A 17928-nucleotide genomic window follows, 5' to 3' on the forward strand; every position below is an offset into this window, starting at 1 on the left:
ATAGGGGTATAAATGTTGACGTATAGGGTAAATTTTCCCCTTGGTCGGTCCGTGGTAGATGGCCCATATCCATATAGTGATAACTTGTCCTTAGTGTTCGAAAAAAAATTCGTTTTTGTCTTGTCCCTTACCCCCATCCCATCCCTCACATTTGTCATGTTTTTGAAATAATTTTACAATCAAACACAGTACAGCTGAAATTGTCATGTCCCTTATTTTTTTAGCGGATCAAACACATCCTTTATTTCAAATCAAACCCATACTAAAGACAATTGGATTTGGTCGATCCAAAGTAGTCTTCACAAAAAAGAAAGTAAAGTTCAGTTATCATTTGGTATATAAATGTGTTCTTCTACTTTTATTTTGGATAATTAAAAAAGAACAAAGAGAACCAACAATAGATTGGTTCAACTGGTAAGGGATTTGGGTCCCTTCAACATTTGGTTAGAAGTTTGATTTCTAGCTCATGTGTATGGAAAAATTTGGTTGAAAAGGAAGAACTCACCTTATATATCTCACATGTTCTTCGACATAGATTAGTACTACTAAATGGGATAGAAATTTCGTACCAATATTATTGTAACAAAAAGGGAAGAAAAAAAAAGGAACAAAGAGTAAATAAAAAAAAATTGATGCCATATTCAGCATATCCCAGAATCTATGTAACACGAGAACTCCCTAATGGTCTTACACATAAAGTAAAGTAATATCTAGTGTTGAAGTAGAACTTGAAAAATGAACGGAAGATTTAGCCTTAAGCAAAGAATCTTCTTTATACTTTCTCAAAGAAAGATAAGACAAAAGAAGTGACATTTCAAATCAAAATACTTCTACAATCCTCTTGCATATGTTCCATAGAAATAAATTATCAAAGAAAAACATTAAATGATAAACTCGATTCCCTTGATTTTTAGTCACAGACTTTTTTGAGACTCTAAATCTATACATTAGAGCACCTAAATTGAAATAATTGTTTCTTGGTAGAAATATTTCATGTCATCAACCGTAAGAGATCATAGGATAGTTCGCCGAATGACAAGCCTTCCTCGGAGCATAATGAGCTTTGTAGGAATAGGAAGAAGAAGAAGAAATCAAAATGCAAACTTTCCATTACAATTTTTAGACCCTCCACAACCACAAAATTCCTTAGCAGCTCCAGAAGAATGGGCTTTTCACGATAATTTTGAGCAACAATATGGCAACAAACATCCCTTCTTTTACGCTTGTCGTTTCAATGAAGCTATGAAGTTAGCAGAACAAGATCAAAAATTTGTGTTCATGTATCTTCATTCAGTAGACCACCCTTTTGCAAACGTGTTCTGCAAGGAAACTCTGTGTTCGGAGCTAGTGATTCAGTTTCTTGATGTGAATTTTGTTTGTTGGGGTGCACTTACAGATAGAGGAGAGGGTTTGCAAATGGTTTCAAGACTAAGGCCTACTAACTTTCCTTGTTGTGCTGTTATAAGTTCTGCTCCTAATAATAGCATAATTGTGTTGCAACAGGTTGGTTGAATTTTTGGGTTTGATTACTTAATATCACACCAATGCCTTTTATTTTTGTTTTGAATTTAATATGCAAGATGTTTTCAAGAAACAGATGTATATAGTTTGTTATTGTTTAGACGTTTCTATTGCGATTTGTTATTTTTGTTAGGAAAAATCACATTGAAAATAGTTAGAAAAGTGACACAGAGACCTTATAAGTTGGTTTTCCATGGATGAACTAGGTCGAACATAAAAATTTAATAAGGTATTAAGGCGCGGGGTATTGTAATGTAGCCGGATAATTTGCTCGGACCCCATCACTTCTCGTCAACCACCAAATGTTTAAAGTCAAAGTTTACTATATATATGGAAAATGCAACACTCATCCACTGTTCTTTCCATTTTATATGTATTTGTGTGCGTGTGTGTGTTCAGTTAGAGGGACCACTCTCACCAACAGAGCTAGTTGAGATTCTACAAACAACATTGGAAGAACAAGGGCTGGCTTTTGGAAGTGATAAAGCTAAGCGAGATGAAAAGATCCGAGCAGATCGTAAACTCAGAGAAGAACAAGATGCTGCATATCTTGAGGCTTTGAAAATAGACAAGGTAGTTCAATGTGTATACTTCTAATATGAATTTATCTTGGTTAGGAATTCTAGCGCAACCAAGCATCTCAGGCCGTCCGATCAAGATAAGACTGCTAATATTTCAACTCTTGGCAAAAAATCAAAATATGCAATTGAAACTTGAAATGTATTGGATGTAGCTCCAGATGCATGATTGCAAAAAACTTAGGATTCTTCAAGCTCAAACTAAATATACTTGTTCATTGTTATTTTATTTCTAAACATTAATAACAAACTAACAATCCTAGTTAAATATAGGAAAAAGAAAGGACCAAAAGTTTACCTTCAAGAGAGAGAGCTCAGAAGCCAGTGGAAACTCAAAAAAACACTAGAAATTATGAGAAGTTAAGGAGCAACCCTGTCAATGTTAGTAAATTTCGTGAGAATAACAAAGGAAATGGATCCACTGGTGAAAAGAATGGCAAGGGAATCACAAGTAGCGGGAACGCGACTCAAGTTGCACAGGTAATAAATTGTAGTCTTGCACAACAAAGAAACATGTCAAAAATTATGAACTTGTGTTGAACTTGAGTATATATATGTTTGTCAAACTTTTTGTTGCAGATACTCATAAGGTTTCCAAATGGAGAAAGAAGAGAACATACTTTCCTATGCACGGACAAAATTCAGTCTATTTTCTCGTATATCGATTCATTAGGCTTGTCTGGAATTGAGAACTACAGACTCATATCAAATTTTCCTAGAAGGGTTTATGGTGTTGATCAAATGAGAATGACTCTCAAAGATGTTGGCTTGTATCCTAAAGCTAGTTTGTTCTTGGAGCCTTTGTGAAGAGGAGTCTCATAACCATGCTAACATGCACATGTACTTAGTGCCAAACATATATTTATTTGGATTCCTAGTGAATCAAAATGAAGGGGGAAAAAAATTATGTTGATATAAGCTATAAGCCTAGTAATTGTTTCTACTCTCTATGCAACAAATGTGGCATCAATTGCAGTTTTGATCTTCATATTTTTATCGATTTACCGAATTGATCCTCCTTTTTTAAATCAAATTTTTTGTCTCTCAACTCAAATTTTTAAAACAATGATAATGTGGTAAGTTTTTTTTATTGGTGTGGCATAAATCCGGAGTAGTGATACATAGACCACCTTAGGTGGCATGTACCACTTGTACACCCACACATAATTTTGACAAGTGTCCTTGTGGTCCCTCCACACACACAAAAAAGCTCACATATATTGTCCCTCACACACTCTTACATGGAGTGGTACAATATATGTATGAAAAAAAGTGTGTACATGAAACATTATCCTAAATCCGTAGATGTAGAATTATCTAAGTGGATTTATACAAAGTGGATGAGTTGACAATTGACATTTACCTCTGCTACTCATATGCAAGTGTTGCCGCATGAACATTTTAGGAAGGCAAATAGTTTATCGAAGGGGAAAATCTTCTAATCTACATTTAGGGATGTTTTCACGTTGGGGTGGACTGATTTTGACCAAATCCATTACCCGACCCACTTAAATTTAATTTGTTTGGATTAGATAAAATACTTGTATTTTATAATGTCAATCCCCGAGTTAAGTTAACTCAATCCTATGATGAACGGATTGAGCTGGTTGGGCCAACAAGAGATTAAATATAACTTTTAAACAAAAAATAAAAAAGGATATATAATTCCATCACATTCTATTTCACAAAAAATTTAATATTTAAACTAAGTTTCACTATTCAAAATTGTAAATTTACTTTAATATTAAGACAAAGAAACTATATAATCAAAAATAAAAATAAAAATAACAATTTTTCTGATGGGGTTGGATTCACGGGTTTGAAATCGTAAATCTATTATCCAAACACATGTTGGACCTAAATTTGAACAAGTTCGATAAAATATGGGTTGGTTTTGATTATTAGATTGAGCGGATCATCCAAACTAATGAAGTAGTAAAACTTGATTTAACTTTTTTTTTAGGCTTAAATATGGAAATGGTCCCTGCAAATATCTGGTGTTTTGATTTTAGTTCCTATAAAAATATTTTTTTGGTTTTAGTCCCTGCAAATATAGAATATTTGGTTTTGGTCCTTGGTATTTTGCTTTAATCCTTGTAAAATCATTTCATATTGAAATTGGTCCCTATAATATTCATTTTAGTCCTCATTTTGAGGGACTAAAATAAAATATTCTACATATTACAAGGACCAAATCCAATATGAATCAATTTTACAAGGACTAAAACAAAATACCAAGGACCAAAACCAAATTTTTTATATTTGCAGGGACTAAAATAAAAAAAAAAATTACAATGACTAAAACCAAAATGACGGATATTTGCAGGGACTATTTTCATATTTAAGCTTTTTTTTATAAGTCTTGTATTATATTATATTTTTATGGGCTAATTATTTTTATTTTTTTAGAATTGTGCTAAATATTGTTATTAGTAATTTAGTGGTGCAGCCTACGTTTGGAATTTCTTAGTATAGACGACAAATCAAGTTGTTCGTGTCTGTATGAGCTGAGTGTAGCCTCCGAACATTTTTTTCCGGTGATCAAATCTTGTCCAACAAGTAAAGAGCAATAAAAAAAGAGTTTAATAGTTATTTTAGCTTAAAGATTATGTTAGTATGATTGATTTTTTTATACATTCATTCAATGACTCTCACCACTTAAATGTTTAATGAGATATTTAAGTAACAATGTACTCCCTCCGTCTTGCAAGTATGTCATTATAGCAAATAAATAATTGATTAATTTTATATGTTATTTTACGAAAGCAATGAAACATTATATTTTGTTGGGTACTCACTAGCCTTGAATGGACATGAATATTTCTACTAGTCGATATATTCAGTAGGTTCCTCCTCCTACAATTGGGTGAAGCTATGTTGTGACGGAGTTTGTGATTGGTCGTATCTAGAAGGCTCTGTGGAGGAGTAATTTTAGATCATTGTGGGTGCTTTGGGGTAGTTTTCTTTTATGTCTTGGTTATGTACAATTTATGCTAAATGGTAAAAAGCTAGTTTGAATGGTTTTAGCCTTTTAGGCTAGTTTGGTGTTGAGGTGATATAAATTGAAGGGTTAGGTCTTTACCCCTATAATATATGATATTTTTTGTTTTTTTTCTGTAAAATTTTTATTTTTATTTACCTTTCTGTAAAATATTTTTGTTTTGATTTACCCCTTAATAGGCCAAACAAAAACGAAAATTTCTTGAACAAAAAAAATAAAATTGGTTTTTGTTTGGCCTATTAGGGGGTAAATCAAAACAAAAATATTTTACAGGAGATGAATTAAAATAAAAATTTTACAGGAGAGAAAAACCAGAAATAATCTATATTATAGGAGATAAAGACCTGAACAACTTTGAAATTGGCCTGTAATTCAATTGGTGGATGAAGGTTTTGCATGAATTTGCACCTTTTCTAATTTTTGTTGATCGTATTCTTTAGTTTTCACATAGTGACGATTCCATCTTTGGGTCGGATGCATGTCTTGAGCTAGGCTAAAGTACTAATACACCAAGGTTACCTTATCCTTATGATGTACTTTATCCTTAAGGCGTGATAATCTAGTAGTATTTGATATCTTTCCTTCTTTGAATTTTGTTCCTTCGGTTAATAAGTTTATAATGCAAGCTACGAGCCAAACCAAGTAGCACATTTGTCTATCAAAATAATAAAAAGCAGTATATGTTTACATTTGAATCCTCCACAGCTGCACAATGCAATAGCTGTGCACTCATTGTCTAAGTAACAAATCCACGTATAAAGTCTACTTTATATTTGGGATGTGATTTTGAGTAGTATTTGATGTTGTTCCTTTCTTCTTTCTTTTTTTTTTTTTTAGCTTATGATGTGCATCGTGAGTTAGATCAAGTAGCAAATGCACACATAGTCTGCTTTATCTTTGGGATGTGTACCATAATCCAGATCAAGTAGCAAATCCACACGCAAAGTCTACTTTATCTTCGGGATGTGATTTTGAGTAGTATTTGATGTTGTTCCTTTACCTTTTTTTTTTTAGCTTATGATGTGTATTGTGAGTTAGATCAAGTAGCAAATGCACACACAGAGTCTACTTTATCTTTGGGATGTGTACCATGATCCAGATCAAGTAGCAAATCCACACGCAAAGTCTACTTTATCTTTGGGAAGTGATTCTTGAGTAGTATTTAATGTTTATCCTTTCTTGTTTCTTTTTCTCTTTTTATCTTATGATGTGTATCGTGAATCAGATCAAGTAGCAAATGCACACGCAAAGTCTCCTTTATCCTTGGGATGTGTACCATGACCCAGAACAAGTTGCAAATCCATACACAATGTATGCTTTTTCATTGTGATGTGATTCTTTAGTATTTGATATTGTTCCTTTGTTGTTGTTTCAGCTGATGTGTAATATGAGCAAGATTAAGTGGTTGATGCACCAACAAACTTTTTTTTGGGTGACGTATTTTGGTATACCACCCCCCCCCCCCCCCCAAAAAAAAAAAAAAAAAAACAAAAAAAAATACTTGGAGATTCGCACTTGAAACTTGAAGATTCCTTGGTTCACACCCCAAGCTATTGGATTGGATTAATGAGCTGATGTGGCGTGATGACTTGTTATTTTTTTATTTTTTAATTTCCACCCGGCTAAACACTACCAAAATCAAGTTAATTGGGTTACCCCCTCTCGTTTACCCTAAAACCTAAAACACAAATTCAAAGAGTGAGAAGGAGAAGAGTCATACGAAGAAGAGAGGGGAAAGTAGTTCTGGGTTTTGAATACGAACAAGAGTGATTCGAAGCAGACAAAATCGAACGAAGGGTTTGTTGAATTTTACGAAATTGAAGCAAGACCTAGGAGAAGAAGCAAGTTCGAATTAAGGTTTGCTGGTTTTTGCGATTCTAGGAACGAACGAAGAAAGAGAAAGCGTTTTTGGATCCGAAGTTAACTCAAGAAGAAAACGAAACTTGTGGTAAGTTATTGTTGTTCGCTTTATCATTATGCATACATGTTTTGTTGTTGGTAATGTTTATTTATGATAAAGAAATGTATGTTGTGGTCCCAAAAGTCTGAGGCTAGATTCCAATACTGTAGTTTTCCATGTGCAAAACTTGGATTTTTAGGGTTTATTTATTCTCAGTTGTGTTACCTTTGTAATGTTGATATATTGGGGGTGAAAATTGATGAAGTGCTGACACGTGTCATATAAATATTAATAAAAAATTATTTTTTTTCTACGGATCATAAGTGTGTTTGATGTTTTTTTCCATCATGGTGGGGAGTTTGTTAGGGATAAATTTATGTTTTATAGAGGATGTGTCCAAACTGTTGTGTCTAGTATTGATGGTAACAATTGAAGTGTGTCTCATATAGAGAATATTGTGGCTAGTTAGGGATATGAGAAGAAACAGTTTATGGTATGAAGTCAAATTGATAGGGTATCTGATGGTTTTTTTTAGGTTAATGAGGACAATGATGTTGATGAAATATCTAGGCATTCTATAGCTCATAAGGAAGATTGACATATTTATGTTGAACACAATGAGATAGAAATGTCAAAGTAGTTGAATCTAGTTGCCTAGAGTTGGATGTAGGGTCTGATGTAGAAGTAGAAATATTTAGTAGTGATGATGATGAAGTTAAAGGTGTGAAGTTTGATGATAGTGAGGATGAAAGAACCACTGCACTTGAAGATGGTTTTGAGATGGTTGAAGTTGAATCACCGACTAATGGAACCAACAGAGCCGCAATTAACAACAAGTCAGTAAGAATAGAGATGTGTGGTTTCAAATCTCCTAAGAAAAAAACTAGTGGTACGGTGAATGTTCTTGCACCCGTTTTTGTTTTGATGGATGGGAAAGGAAAGAAAGTATAAGAAGAAAGAGATGAAGAGTACTTTAGTGACCTAGATCAAGTAGCAAATCCACACGCAAAGTCTACTTTATCCTTGAGATGTGATTCTTGAGTAGTATTTGATGTTGTTCCTTTCTTGTTTCTTTTTCTCTTTTTCGCTTATAATGTGTATCGTGAGCCAAATCAAGTAGCAAATGCACACGCAAAGTCTGTTTTATCCTTGAGATGTGTACCATGACCTAGATCAAGTAGCAAATCCACACGCAAAGTCTGCTTTATCATTGGGATGTGATTCTTAAGTAGTATTTGATATTGTTCCTTTCTTGTTTATTTTCCTCTTTTTAGCTTATAATGTGTATCATGGGTCAGATCAAGTAGCAAATGCACACGCAAAGTCTGCTTTATCCTTGGTATGTGTACCATGATCCAGATCTAGTAGCAAATCCACACGCAAAGTCTACTTTATCTTTGAGATTTGATTATTGAGTAGTATTTGATGTTGTTCCTTTCTTGTTTCTCTTCCTGGTATGAGCTTATGATCTGTATCGTGAGCCAGATTAAGTGGTTGATGTTCGGCAATATTTGTTTTATCATAAAATGCGGTTGTCGAGTTGTATTTTTATGTCACTTTTTTCCTATTAGTGATTTCCCTCTTTTTTGCCTACCATTTAGTTTGTGAGTCGAATCAAGTATTTGATATCGTTTAGTGATATAAGTTTAGGTATTTGAATCCACACGCGATGACTTTGCTATTTGATCTGGGATAAAATGGACTTTGCGTGTGGGATGTTGTTCTTGAATCCACACGCAATGTCACTAAACTTATATGAAGTATTTGAGTCGAATCAAGTAAATTAACCAAAAAATGTTGTTGTAGTCGTACAAAAACATATATATAAAACGTATAAAAAAATATTTAAATATGAGTTAAATTTATAAAAGAATATAGTTTAATTGTGGTGCATTGACGGTCCAATACTATTTTGCACACACAACCAATCAAAACATTCTGAATTATCACGTCAATTAATTATTTTAATTTATGTGTGTCAAACATGACAATTAATGTTTTGATTGGTTGTGTGTGCAAAAATGTTTTGAACTGTCAACCCACCACAATTAAACTCTTAAATATTATTTTCATAAAAATAAATTTTTATTTTCTTAAAATATGTTGTTAATAACAAAAAGACACACAATAACAATTTTTATATAAAACGTATGTTCATGTTACTAGTATTTATAGGGGGAAATATAGAACTTGAAGAAACACAGAGTTGGAAGAAAACAGAAGGTGAGAGGAGGAGACATTGAACTGAATGGCGTTGTTTCGTGTCAAACCAACCACCACTCTTCCTCGTCTTTCTTCAACAATTTCCCTTCGAACCAAATTCGTAGTTCGGAGCTGCAACCTTCAGTTCCAAAGTCAACCCAATGACTCCCAAAAGGTTCTTCTTTCTTTCACTCTTTTCAATGATTCATTTAATTCCTATGCCAAAAACAATTATTCAACTTACATAATCAAACTTTCTTAACTTCTTAAAGGGTATATCATAATGTGATTATTATTTTTCTTGAAAATTTTGCAGTTAGTTCTGGAAGTCAAAGAGAGGCTTGAAAAAGATCATTATAGTCTTCCTGTTGGTAGAAATGGTAGGGATGACGAAGATATGATACAATGGTTTCTGAAAGATCGCAAGTTTGATGTTGAAGAAGCTGTTTCGAAGTTGACTAAAGCCATTGTATCCTTCTTTTCATCATATTTATATGATCATTCATTTTCAATGTTTACTATGCTTTGTTGAGAAGATGAAACTTGAAAATGAGCTCTAATTTTCAATTTGTTTATTTTCTACTTTATTGAATTATGTTATAGCAACGACATTTCTGTCCAAAGGCGTGTCTAACATGTGTGTGCGCGCGCGCGACACATGTCCAACACCGGAAACATTTGATCATATTTAAGTATTCTTTTCTTCAAATTAGTCGTGTTTACGAGTCATTGTTAGCGTCGTGTCAAGGCCATATAGGTTATCATATTATTGTTGTTGGCATTGATATTTTATTCAAAATTTTCCACCTTTTCCAGTTCCAGTTATCACCTACTTAAGCTACAAGACCCTCCATGTTTGCAAATTTTATGTACTTGTTGTTACTTTACATTCTACTTTAATAGAGATGGCGTCAAGATTTTGAGGTGTCTGAATTGACTGAAGAAGCCATCAAAGATATCTCTCAAACTGAAAAAGCATATGTACATGACTTTCTAGATATCAACAACAGACCTGTGCTTGTGGTGGAAGCATCAAAGCATTTTCCTAAAGTAAGTGTAGATTTTGTTGTGATTAATCATAGCATGTATGATATTATTGAAAGAAAAAAACAAGATATTAAGTCTTTCAGTTGGCACCACTCAGCACAATCTATGTCTACTATCTTGCATATATTATAGTGAATATGTCCATTACAATCAAGATGAATATTTATGCCACAGGAACAGGACCCTGCAGATGATCAAAGGCTGTGTGTTTTCTTGATTGAGAAGGCATTGAGTAAGCTTCCCACTGGGGAAGAGCAAATACTTGCAATATTTGATCTGAGAGGTTTTGGTCCAGAAAATGCTGATTTTAAATTCTTGGCATTCTTGGTAATGTTTTTTCTACTATCTGTCAAATATTTTTAGTTGAAAAATATGCAGTTTCATCCCCGATATTGCTTGAAATAAAAGTTCAAAAGCATCATAAAATAAAATCTAATATTTCTTTATTTTTGGCAGTTTAATGTATTCTACAATTACTATCCCAATCGATTGTCTCAAGTATTATTCGTGGATGCTCCTGCTGTGTTTAAGCCATTTTGGAGGCTTATGAAGAAGTTGTTAAAATCACATGCTTCTCAGGTAAGCGTTAGCAATTAATACTAGTATTGTCTGTGTATAGTACGCTAAGGGTGGAGATCGAAACTTCAATCTCTTTATTACTTCACTTTGCAATTTTTTCATCAAGTCACCAAGTCAACTTTATATCCCCAATTAATGTGTTATATTGGTGGGAGAGTTGGACACCTGACATTTTTATGATTCATACCTCTATAACATTCTTATCACATTTTGAATCGGAAAAAAAAATCAAAAGATCATGTAGGATTATTTTTAGCATTGTTTGACATGATTGGTCTATTTTTATTTTCCTTTACAGGTTAAATTTTGCTCTGCAGAAACTCTGAAGAAAGAATATTTTACAGATGAGACTTTGCCACCAAACTTCAGAGATTGAAAGTTATTTTTGGAAGATATTGAAATTGCAGTCATTGAGGAATCTAAGAAGAACTATGGTGGAGATAAGGGAATTATATTACTGGGTTGAAATTGAAATCAACTCATTTTAAGGCTAATACCATATAGAGGCAATAGTGAAGAGTCAAATTCCTGTACCTGGAATGTGTTGTTTATGCGACCTAGTCCAGAGGAGGAATGCATTTTTACTTTATTGCTTTTTTTTTTGGGTATATTTTCATTTTATATTTGCAAAAATATCTCGTGTATAAGTGTGGTACAAAATGGCAGTATGCAATGTCTGTATAAATAACTTGTTGAGTAAGCAAGTGTGCATTTAATCTCAAAACAAAATTTTATTCACATAATATTTCTAAGAGTTTCTTTAAGTTTTATCTCCTAAATTGATCCAATTGAGTGAGTGAAATCAAACAAAACTTGAATGCATTTTGTTCTAACAACGATATCTAGAGTTATTGGTTCCAATCATGGCATCTCAACGATATCTAGAAGGAACCAATAACTCCTAAATTGATCCAATTGAATGAGTGTGAGATCAATCGAAGCTTGCATATGAAGATGAAGACACAAAAACTGTGATGCTGATGGTAACCTCAAAAGACGATGAAGTTGGTTCAAATTTATGATACTTAGATGCTGGATGCTTTACACACATGACAGGAAGGAAAATTTGTTTTATCAATCTTGATGAGACAACGAAGAGAAATGTGAAACTTTCGTATCGTAGAGCTCACTTACTGAAGAAAGTGTTGGTGAAGTTTTGATTCAAAGAAAATATGGAAATCATTCAAGAATCTCAGAAGTATTGTTTGTTCTTGGGATGAAGTGTGACCTTATAGAATTGGTCAATTACTTGAAAAGGGCTACAAGATGATCACCAAGGGAAAACAACTCAAAGTGTATGATAGCAAGAGTATTACTCGTCTTAAAAGTACATTTGCCAATAAGAAATTAGGAAGCTGTAACATCTTAAGAACGTAATGAAGTATACTTTGATGGTGAAGTAGTGCATCTGGTATTTTTTGTAGATACTGAACTGGTAAGTTATGAATCTGCCATGAAAGACTCAACTCTCAAGGTGGATTAATGCTAGCTATGAAGGAAGAGCTTAATTCAATTGAGAAAATCAAACATGGGAGCTAGTCAATCTACCAGTTGAGAAGAAAGCGATAAGTGTGAAGTGGATGTGTAAAGTGAAGCAGAATTCAAGTGGAGGAGTGACCAAATACAAGGCTAGACTTAAATCTAGAGGATTCTTGCAGAGAGCAGGGATATATTTTGGTGAAGATTTTGCGCCTGTTTCTAGAATTAAAACTATAACAATTGCAGTAACTATTACAAGTTTGGAACAATGCCACATATTTTAAATGGACGTAAAATAAACATTCTTGAATGGACCTATTTATGAGGAGGTATATAATGACTAACCACCAAGATTTGAGTTGAAAAGTAGTAAATGAATAAAAAAAAAAAGTTGAAGTCTTACAAAAACATATATAAAAAAAGCAATCACACAAGGGTGTTAATTTACACTCACTAAGGAGAGTTTTGCTTACCTTTGCGATCATATTGGCTTGAAGGATCCGTCTATACAATTGTGCGCGTAAAAGATACTATATTAAAGCTAAAAATTACACTCATAAGTTACAACGCAATTTTACCAAAACCTTTGTCTAATAACTTTTTTATATTTTGATTTGGTATTGGGTGATCAGAGGAATAAGTTTCAACGAGAGGTAAATAAAATTTGATAAATAATTCTCTCAATGCAGTTGCACCCATATGGTTTTACATTTGTCAAATTTTATTTACCTCTTGTCCAAACTCGGATCATCACAACGGTTTTTGCTGACAACTAGAGGGTTAAGACAAAAGAAAATAAGTTTTTCATTCTAATCTTCTCAAAAAAGTTTTTCATATTAATGCTTATTTGATATTATCGTTTTGATAATATACAAAAGAGTAGTGATATTTGTACAACTCTTTTGTACAACCTTTATGACAACCTTGTTTTTCTATCTTTTGATTTGTCAAAAATAATAGAGAGAATAAAAATATGAAAGAGAAAGTTGTCAAAAAATTGTTAGAAAATGGTTGTACAAATATTATTTTTTTATACAAAATGTTAAGAACACTCTCTCTAACATTCGTGTGGATCTCAGTATTCACCACTTTATGTAGATCTATTTTCAATGTGTGATATCAATATAGATTCCACTTAATAAAATAACGAGTATGAGAAAGAGTGTCCATAACACTCATCTCCGATCACAATTAAAAAAATTAAAAAAAAAATTAAATTAAATTCTTTGAATATATAATGTATTTGGTGTATCTAAATCTAAAGAAAAACAAATATATAAATAAGAAAAGGATTTTTCTAACATGTTAAGGATACTAAAGTAGTAAGTTTATATTGGAACTTGTGTATTTTACATTAAATATATATTCTTTTTTATAACAAGTGTGATTTTCAATAAAAAGTTGCTTCTTTTAGTATCCTTAACATGGTCAAATTTGCACATGTTAGAAAAATCCATAAGAAAATAATAATTTTGATGTACCTCGAAAAGCTTTTAAACTATCAAGTATCAACGACCTTAAATCATTATTTGGAGCACAGATGCGGTGGGTGTGGATAGAGAGACAGACAGGGTTGGAAGAAACAAGAAACTGACACTAAATTGAATGGCGCTAGTTCGTGTGTACCCAACAGCCACCACTCTTCCTCGCCTTGCTTCATCACTTTCCCTTGGAACCAAATTTGTGGTTCGAAGCTCTTCTAACCTTCAACTCCAAATGCAGCCCAATGACTCACGCAAGGTTCCTCCTTCTTTCACTCTTTATCCCTATCTCAATTACAATTATTCAACTTACGGAGTGAAACTCTCTTAACATCTAAAAGGGTATATCAAAATGTGATTACTTTTTTGTTTGTTCATATTTTTTAGTTAATTCTGGAAGTGAAGGACAAGCTTGAAAAAGAATATTATAGTCTTCCCGTTGGTAGAAATGGTAGGGATGATGAAGATATGATATTATGGTTTCTGAAAGATCGCAAATTTGATGTTGAAGAAGCTGTTTCCAAGTTGACTAAAGCCATTGTATCCTTCTTCTTATCATAATTATAGCATCATTAATTTTCAATTTGTTTATTAGTAATTTAGAGTTTGCTTTATTGAGGAGGTGGAACTGGGAAATGAGTGAAAATCGGTGTATTCTAGTTTCTGCTTTCATGTGCTATCATCTATGTAGCATCTATATTTAAGACCCAAGGCATGTCCAATGTTTGTGGTTAAGTGTCTCACATTGGATGAGATAAAGACTAAATATATATTTATAAGTGAGGGCAACCCTCATCTTACAAGCCGGTTTTGTATGGTTGAGTTTGACCCAGCTCAAATTTTAAGATAGTATCAAAGATTATTCAAGATCCGTTGGGCCACCTGCTATCAGGTCACGCTCCAGATGTCCATTTTCGGGCGTGAAGGGGTGTGTCGAGAATAGGCATGAACATAAGTTTATAAGTGGGGGCAGTCCTCACCTTATAAGTTGGTATTGTAGGGTTGAGTTAGACTCAACCCAAATTTTAATATTTGTGTCCATCAACATGAGTTACACTACACTGACACATTTGATTACTTTCATTTCCTTGTATTACCGATCTCTATGTATCGGTATCAGTGTCTTGTTTGATCTGTCTCACTGAATCATAGGTATCATACTCTTGTTAATATTGATTTTTATGTACTTGTTACTTTCCCTTCTACATTATTAGAAATGGCGTCAAGATTTTGAGGTGTCTAAATTGACCGAAGAATCTGTTAAAGATGTTGCTCAAACTGGAAAAGCCTATATTCATGACTTTCTAGATATCAATGACAGACCTGTGCTTGTGGTGGTCGCAGCGAAGCATTTTCCTAAAGTAAGTGTAGAAGGTTATAAGTTGTAGTAGTTAATATTTAAACCCTTTTATAATTACTTTATATCATTCATTTTTTATATTCTCTGAAACAATCAAAGAGAATATAAATGTGGTTAAATTAATGAAACTAAAACTTTCTCTAGGCTAATTATTTATAATTAATGATTTCTCCTGGGCACACTGATTAGTAACAAAAACCTACCAGTGTGTGTCAATAGATCTTAAATTTAAGGGATTTGATTGCTTAACTTCACATAAATAATTATGTCACAGGCACAGGACCCTGCGGACGATGAGAAGTTATGTGTTTTCTTAATTGAGAAGGCATTGAGTAAGCTTCCAACTGGGAAAGAACAGATACTTGGAATATTTGATCTTAGAGGTTTTGGTACAGAAAATGCTGATCTTAAATACTTAACATTCTTGGTATGTTTCGTTTACTATCTGCCAAATATCGGTAATTAGAACTCCACGGTGGCAATGCCTAACTTGATTTGTGCTCATGAATTACATTACCTTGCTGAAAATAAATGGTTCCAAGAGCTGACAGCGTCATGAAATCTAACATGTTTCTTTACTTTGGGCAGTTTAATGTGTTCTATTATTACTATCCCAAGCGACTGTCTCAAGTACTATTTGTGGATGCTCCTTTTGTGTTTAAACCAATTTGGCAGCTTACCAAGCCGATGTTAAAATCATATTCTTCTCTGGTAAGTTTTACAGATTTTGAATGTTCATGTTTTCTATATAAGAAAAAACTGGTATTCTTCCCTTTGTAATGAAGTGTAGCTTATATATGTCTGGATCATTTTTTTATCTTTCTCACTGAATTATGTACACTTTCGCTCTACTTATTATATTTGACTTTTGCATTTTTAATCATGGCATGGCAAGTATACTCAAGATTTAAGATGGTTTTATTGTTTGATTAAGTTATTTATGGTCAATATTCAAATTAAGACGTTATTGGGGGTAGAGAGAAGTAGGAGGTAATTGCCCACTGTGGGGGTAACCCTGATGTTGGTAGCCAACCATGCCATTGACCTTGTGAATTTGAGGTTCAAGTCTTAGAACCTCCCTTTTAAGATCAGGTGGTTCCATACCATAATCATCAGGTGTGCTAGACAATGATTCTATCCACGAGTTCTTCTTTTCTTTGGGATGGCAAGCATATTTATAATTTTAAATTGTGACCAGTAAGTCGATTAGAAGAACATCTTACATTTTTGCTTATGTAGTATTACTGCATTAGACGTAGCTTTTTTATTTAACAGAACATGCCAACCTTTGACATAGTAATGTGTTGTATGTATTCTTAGTATATATTATGCTAGGGGTGGGGATCATACCCTCGAGATCCTTAACTCTCTCACTCGAACCACCAAGTTAACTTTATATCCCTAGTTTATGTTTATATTAGTGGGTGGAGTTGAACACTAACCTTATATCACTCCAATCTTATTTTTCTCCCCCAAACCAACTCATTCACCTTATAACTCCTGTTTGGGCATAAGATTGTTGACTCACATTTTGAAGTGAAACAAAATCAAAAGATCATTTTCAGCACTGTTTGACATGGCTGCTCCATTTTCATTTTCTTTTACAGGTAAGATTCTGCTCTGCAGAGACTGTGAGGAAGGAATATTTTACAAGTGAAACTTTGCCACCTAACTTCAGAGATTGAAAGTTATTTTTGTAAGACATGAAAATTTGCAGTAAACTTTACAGAGCTACTCTTGTTTAGCATTTATCATGGACTTTCAAAGATTAATATGTGGATCTGGCAACAGCAACTCATAAGAATTTTGAGAGGCGTTTTTGAAGAACCATGCTTGTATAGGCATCCCATTTCCTTGTTTCTTCTTATGCCTGGTATGTAGGAATCTAAGAGGAATTATGCAGGAGATAGGGGAATTATATTAGTGGGTTGAAATTGAAATCAGCTCTTTTAAGAGTAATACCATATAGATGCAATATTGAAGAGCCAAATTCGTCTGCTTGGAAGACAGGTGTTGTTTATGCGATCCGATAAGAGGAGTAAGTATTTTCATTTTATTGCTTTTTTAGGGTGCATTTTCATGATATATTTGTAACAGTATCTCTTGTATAACTGGTGCAAAATGGCGTTTGAAATAAATATGATTATTCTTTTTCCTTAAATCGTTCCAGTGCAAGTACAATATTTGGCTGTTACTATGATTCAGAGGAGTACTCGGCAAGTTAATTTCTCTTGCTCGCGAGTATGGTAGTATTCAATTAGTAGTTCATCAAAATATATAATCGCTTTATTAAGTTGAAACCAGTTCACACTGATTGAAACTGAATTAAGACACTCTGATTGAAATTTGGTTTATAAAAATGCTGAAATCTGAATATGTTACGCTAAAAATTGCTTTTAGTCCTTCAATAATAACAGGATTGCCTGGTGTGTTCTCAATTATGTTCATAGACTTGGTTTTGTTTTTGCTGTTTAGCTGAATCACAGGTTTACTACTTTCACTATAACGGTGATTGAGTTTTTAAACATACACATAAATACATTAATCATTCAAATTATCTTCAAGTGAGAAGAAGATATACATGATATTTATCAACTATTATTTGTTTTGAAATATGCACTTAAAAAGCATAGTTAAATGACATTCAAAATCAATGTGATTGTATATTCATTAATCATAACAGAGTTAACCACGTATTTGAATCGTGCTATCCATCTAATTTGTTGTAAAATTTGATTTCAAAATTGTGTAATTTTATGGTAAGAAAAAAAAAATAAGTT

At 33.1% G+C, this 17928-nt stretch overlaps 3 protein-coding genes across 3 annotated transcripts; all 3 read left to right on the forward strand.

Annotated features, from left to right (window-relative positions):
* Positions 1 to 843: 843 nt before the first annotated feature.
* Positions 844 to 3087, forward strand: LOC25493743 (plant UBX domain-containing protein 10). Its single transcript, XM_013602326.3, has 4 exons — positions 844 to 1503; positions 1921 to 2094; positions 2373 to 2579; positions 2679 to 3087. The coding sequence occupies exons 1-4, from the start codon at positions 994 to 996 to the stop codon at positions 2904 to 2906; spliced, it is 1119 nt and encodes a 372-aa protein (XP_013457780.1). The 5' UTR covers positions 844 to 993; the 3' UTR covers positions 2907 to 3087.
* A 3499-nt stretch (positions 3088 to 6586) lies between these two features.
* LOC25493744 (CRAL-TRIO domain-containing protein C589.09, mitochondrial) lies at positions 6587 to 11571 on the forward strand. Its single transcript, XM_013602327.3, has 7 exons — positions 6587 to 7048; positions 9167 to 9377; positions 9519 to 9671; positions 10106 to 10252; positions 10424 to 10576; positions 10706 to 10828; positions 11127 to 11571. Exons 2-7 carry the CDS (start codon positions 9249 to 9251, stop codon positions 11202 to 11204), a joined length of 783 nt encoding a protein of 260 aa, XP_013457781.1. The 5' UTR covers positions 6587 to 7048; positions 9167 to 9248; the 3' UTR covers positions 11205 to 11571.
* Positions 11572 to 13811: 2240 nt separating this feature from the next.
* Positions 13812 to 17309, forward strand: LOC25493745 (phosphatidylinositol transfer protein CSR1). The gene is made up of 6 exons (XM_013602329.3): positions 13812 to 14047; positions 14176 to 14328; positions 15003 to 15149; positions 15423 to 15575; positions 15737 to 15859; positions 16756 to 17309. The coding sequence occupies exons 1-6, from the start codon at positions 13913 to 13915 to the stop codon at positions 16831 to 16833; spliced, it is 789 nt and encodes a 262-aa protein (XP_013457783.1). The 5' UTR covers positions 13812 to 13912; the 3' UTR covers positions 16834 to 17309.
* The last annotated feature ends 619 nt before the right edge of the window (positions 17310 to 17928 follow it).

The sequence above is a fragment of the Medicago truncatula genome, chromosome 4 (genome assembly GCF_003473485.1).
Source record: "Medicago truncatula cultivar Jemalong A17 chromosome 4, MtrunA17r5.0-ANR, whole genome shotgun sequence".
NCBI classification, from domain to species: Eukaryota; Viridiplantae; Streptophyta; class Magnoliopsida; order Fabales; family Fabaceae; genus Medicago; species Medicago truncatula.

Bases quoted from the DNA above. Each gene is read 5' to 3' on its own strand.
- LOC25493744 (XM_013602327.3), top strand. From the start codon at position 9,249: ATGGCGTTGTTTCGTGTCAAACCAACCACCACTCTTCCTCGTCTTTCT. The intron at 9,378-9,518 runs GTTCTTCTTTCT...AAAATTTTGCAG, and splicing joins AACCCAATGACTCCCAAAAG to TTAGTTCTGGAAGTCAAAGA. The intron at 10,253-10,423 runs GTAAGTGTAGAT...TTTATGCCACAG, and splicing joins CATCAAAGCATTTTCCTAAA to GAACAGGACCCTGCAGATGA.
- LOC25493745 (XM_013602329.3), top strand. From the start codon at position 13,913: ATGGCGCTAGTTCGTGTGTACCCAACAGCCACCACTCTTCCTCGCCTT. The intron at 15,150-15,422 runs GTAAGTGTAGAA...ATTATGTCACAG, and splicing joins CAGCGAAGCATTTTCCTAAA to GCACAGGACCCTGCGGACGA. The intron at 15,860-16,755 runs GTAAGTTTTACA...TTTCTTTTACAG, and splicing joins TAAAATCATATTCTTCTCTG to GTAAGATTCTGCTCTGCAGA.
- LOC25493743 (XM_013602326.3), top strand. From the start codon at position 994: ATGTCATCAACCGTAAGAGATCATAGGATAGTTCGCCGAATGACAAGC. The intron at 1,504-1,920 runs GTTGGTTGAATT...GTGTGTGTTCAG, and splicing joins GCATAATTGTGTTGCAACAG to TTAGAGGGACCACTCTCACC. The intron at 2,580-2,678 runs GTAATAAATTGT...TTTTTGTTGCAG, and splicing joins ACGCGACTCAAGTTGCACAG to ATACTCATAAGGTTTCCAAA.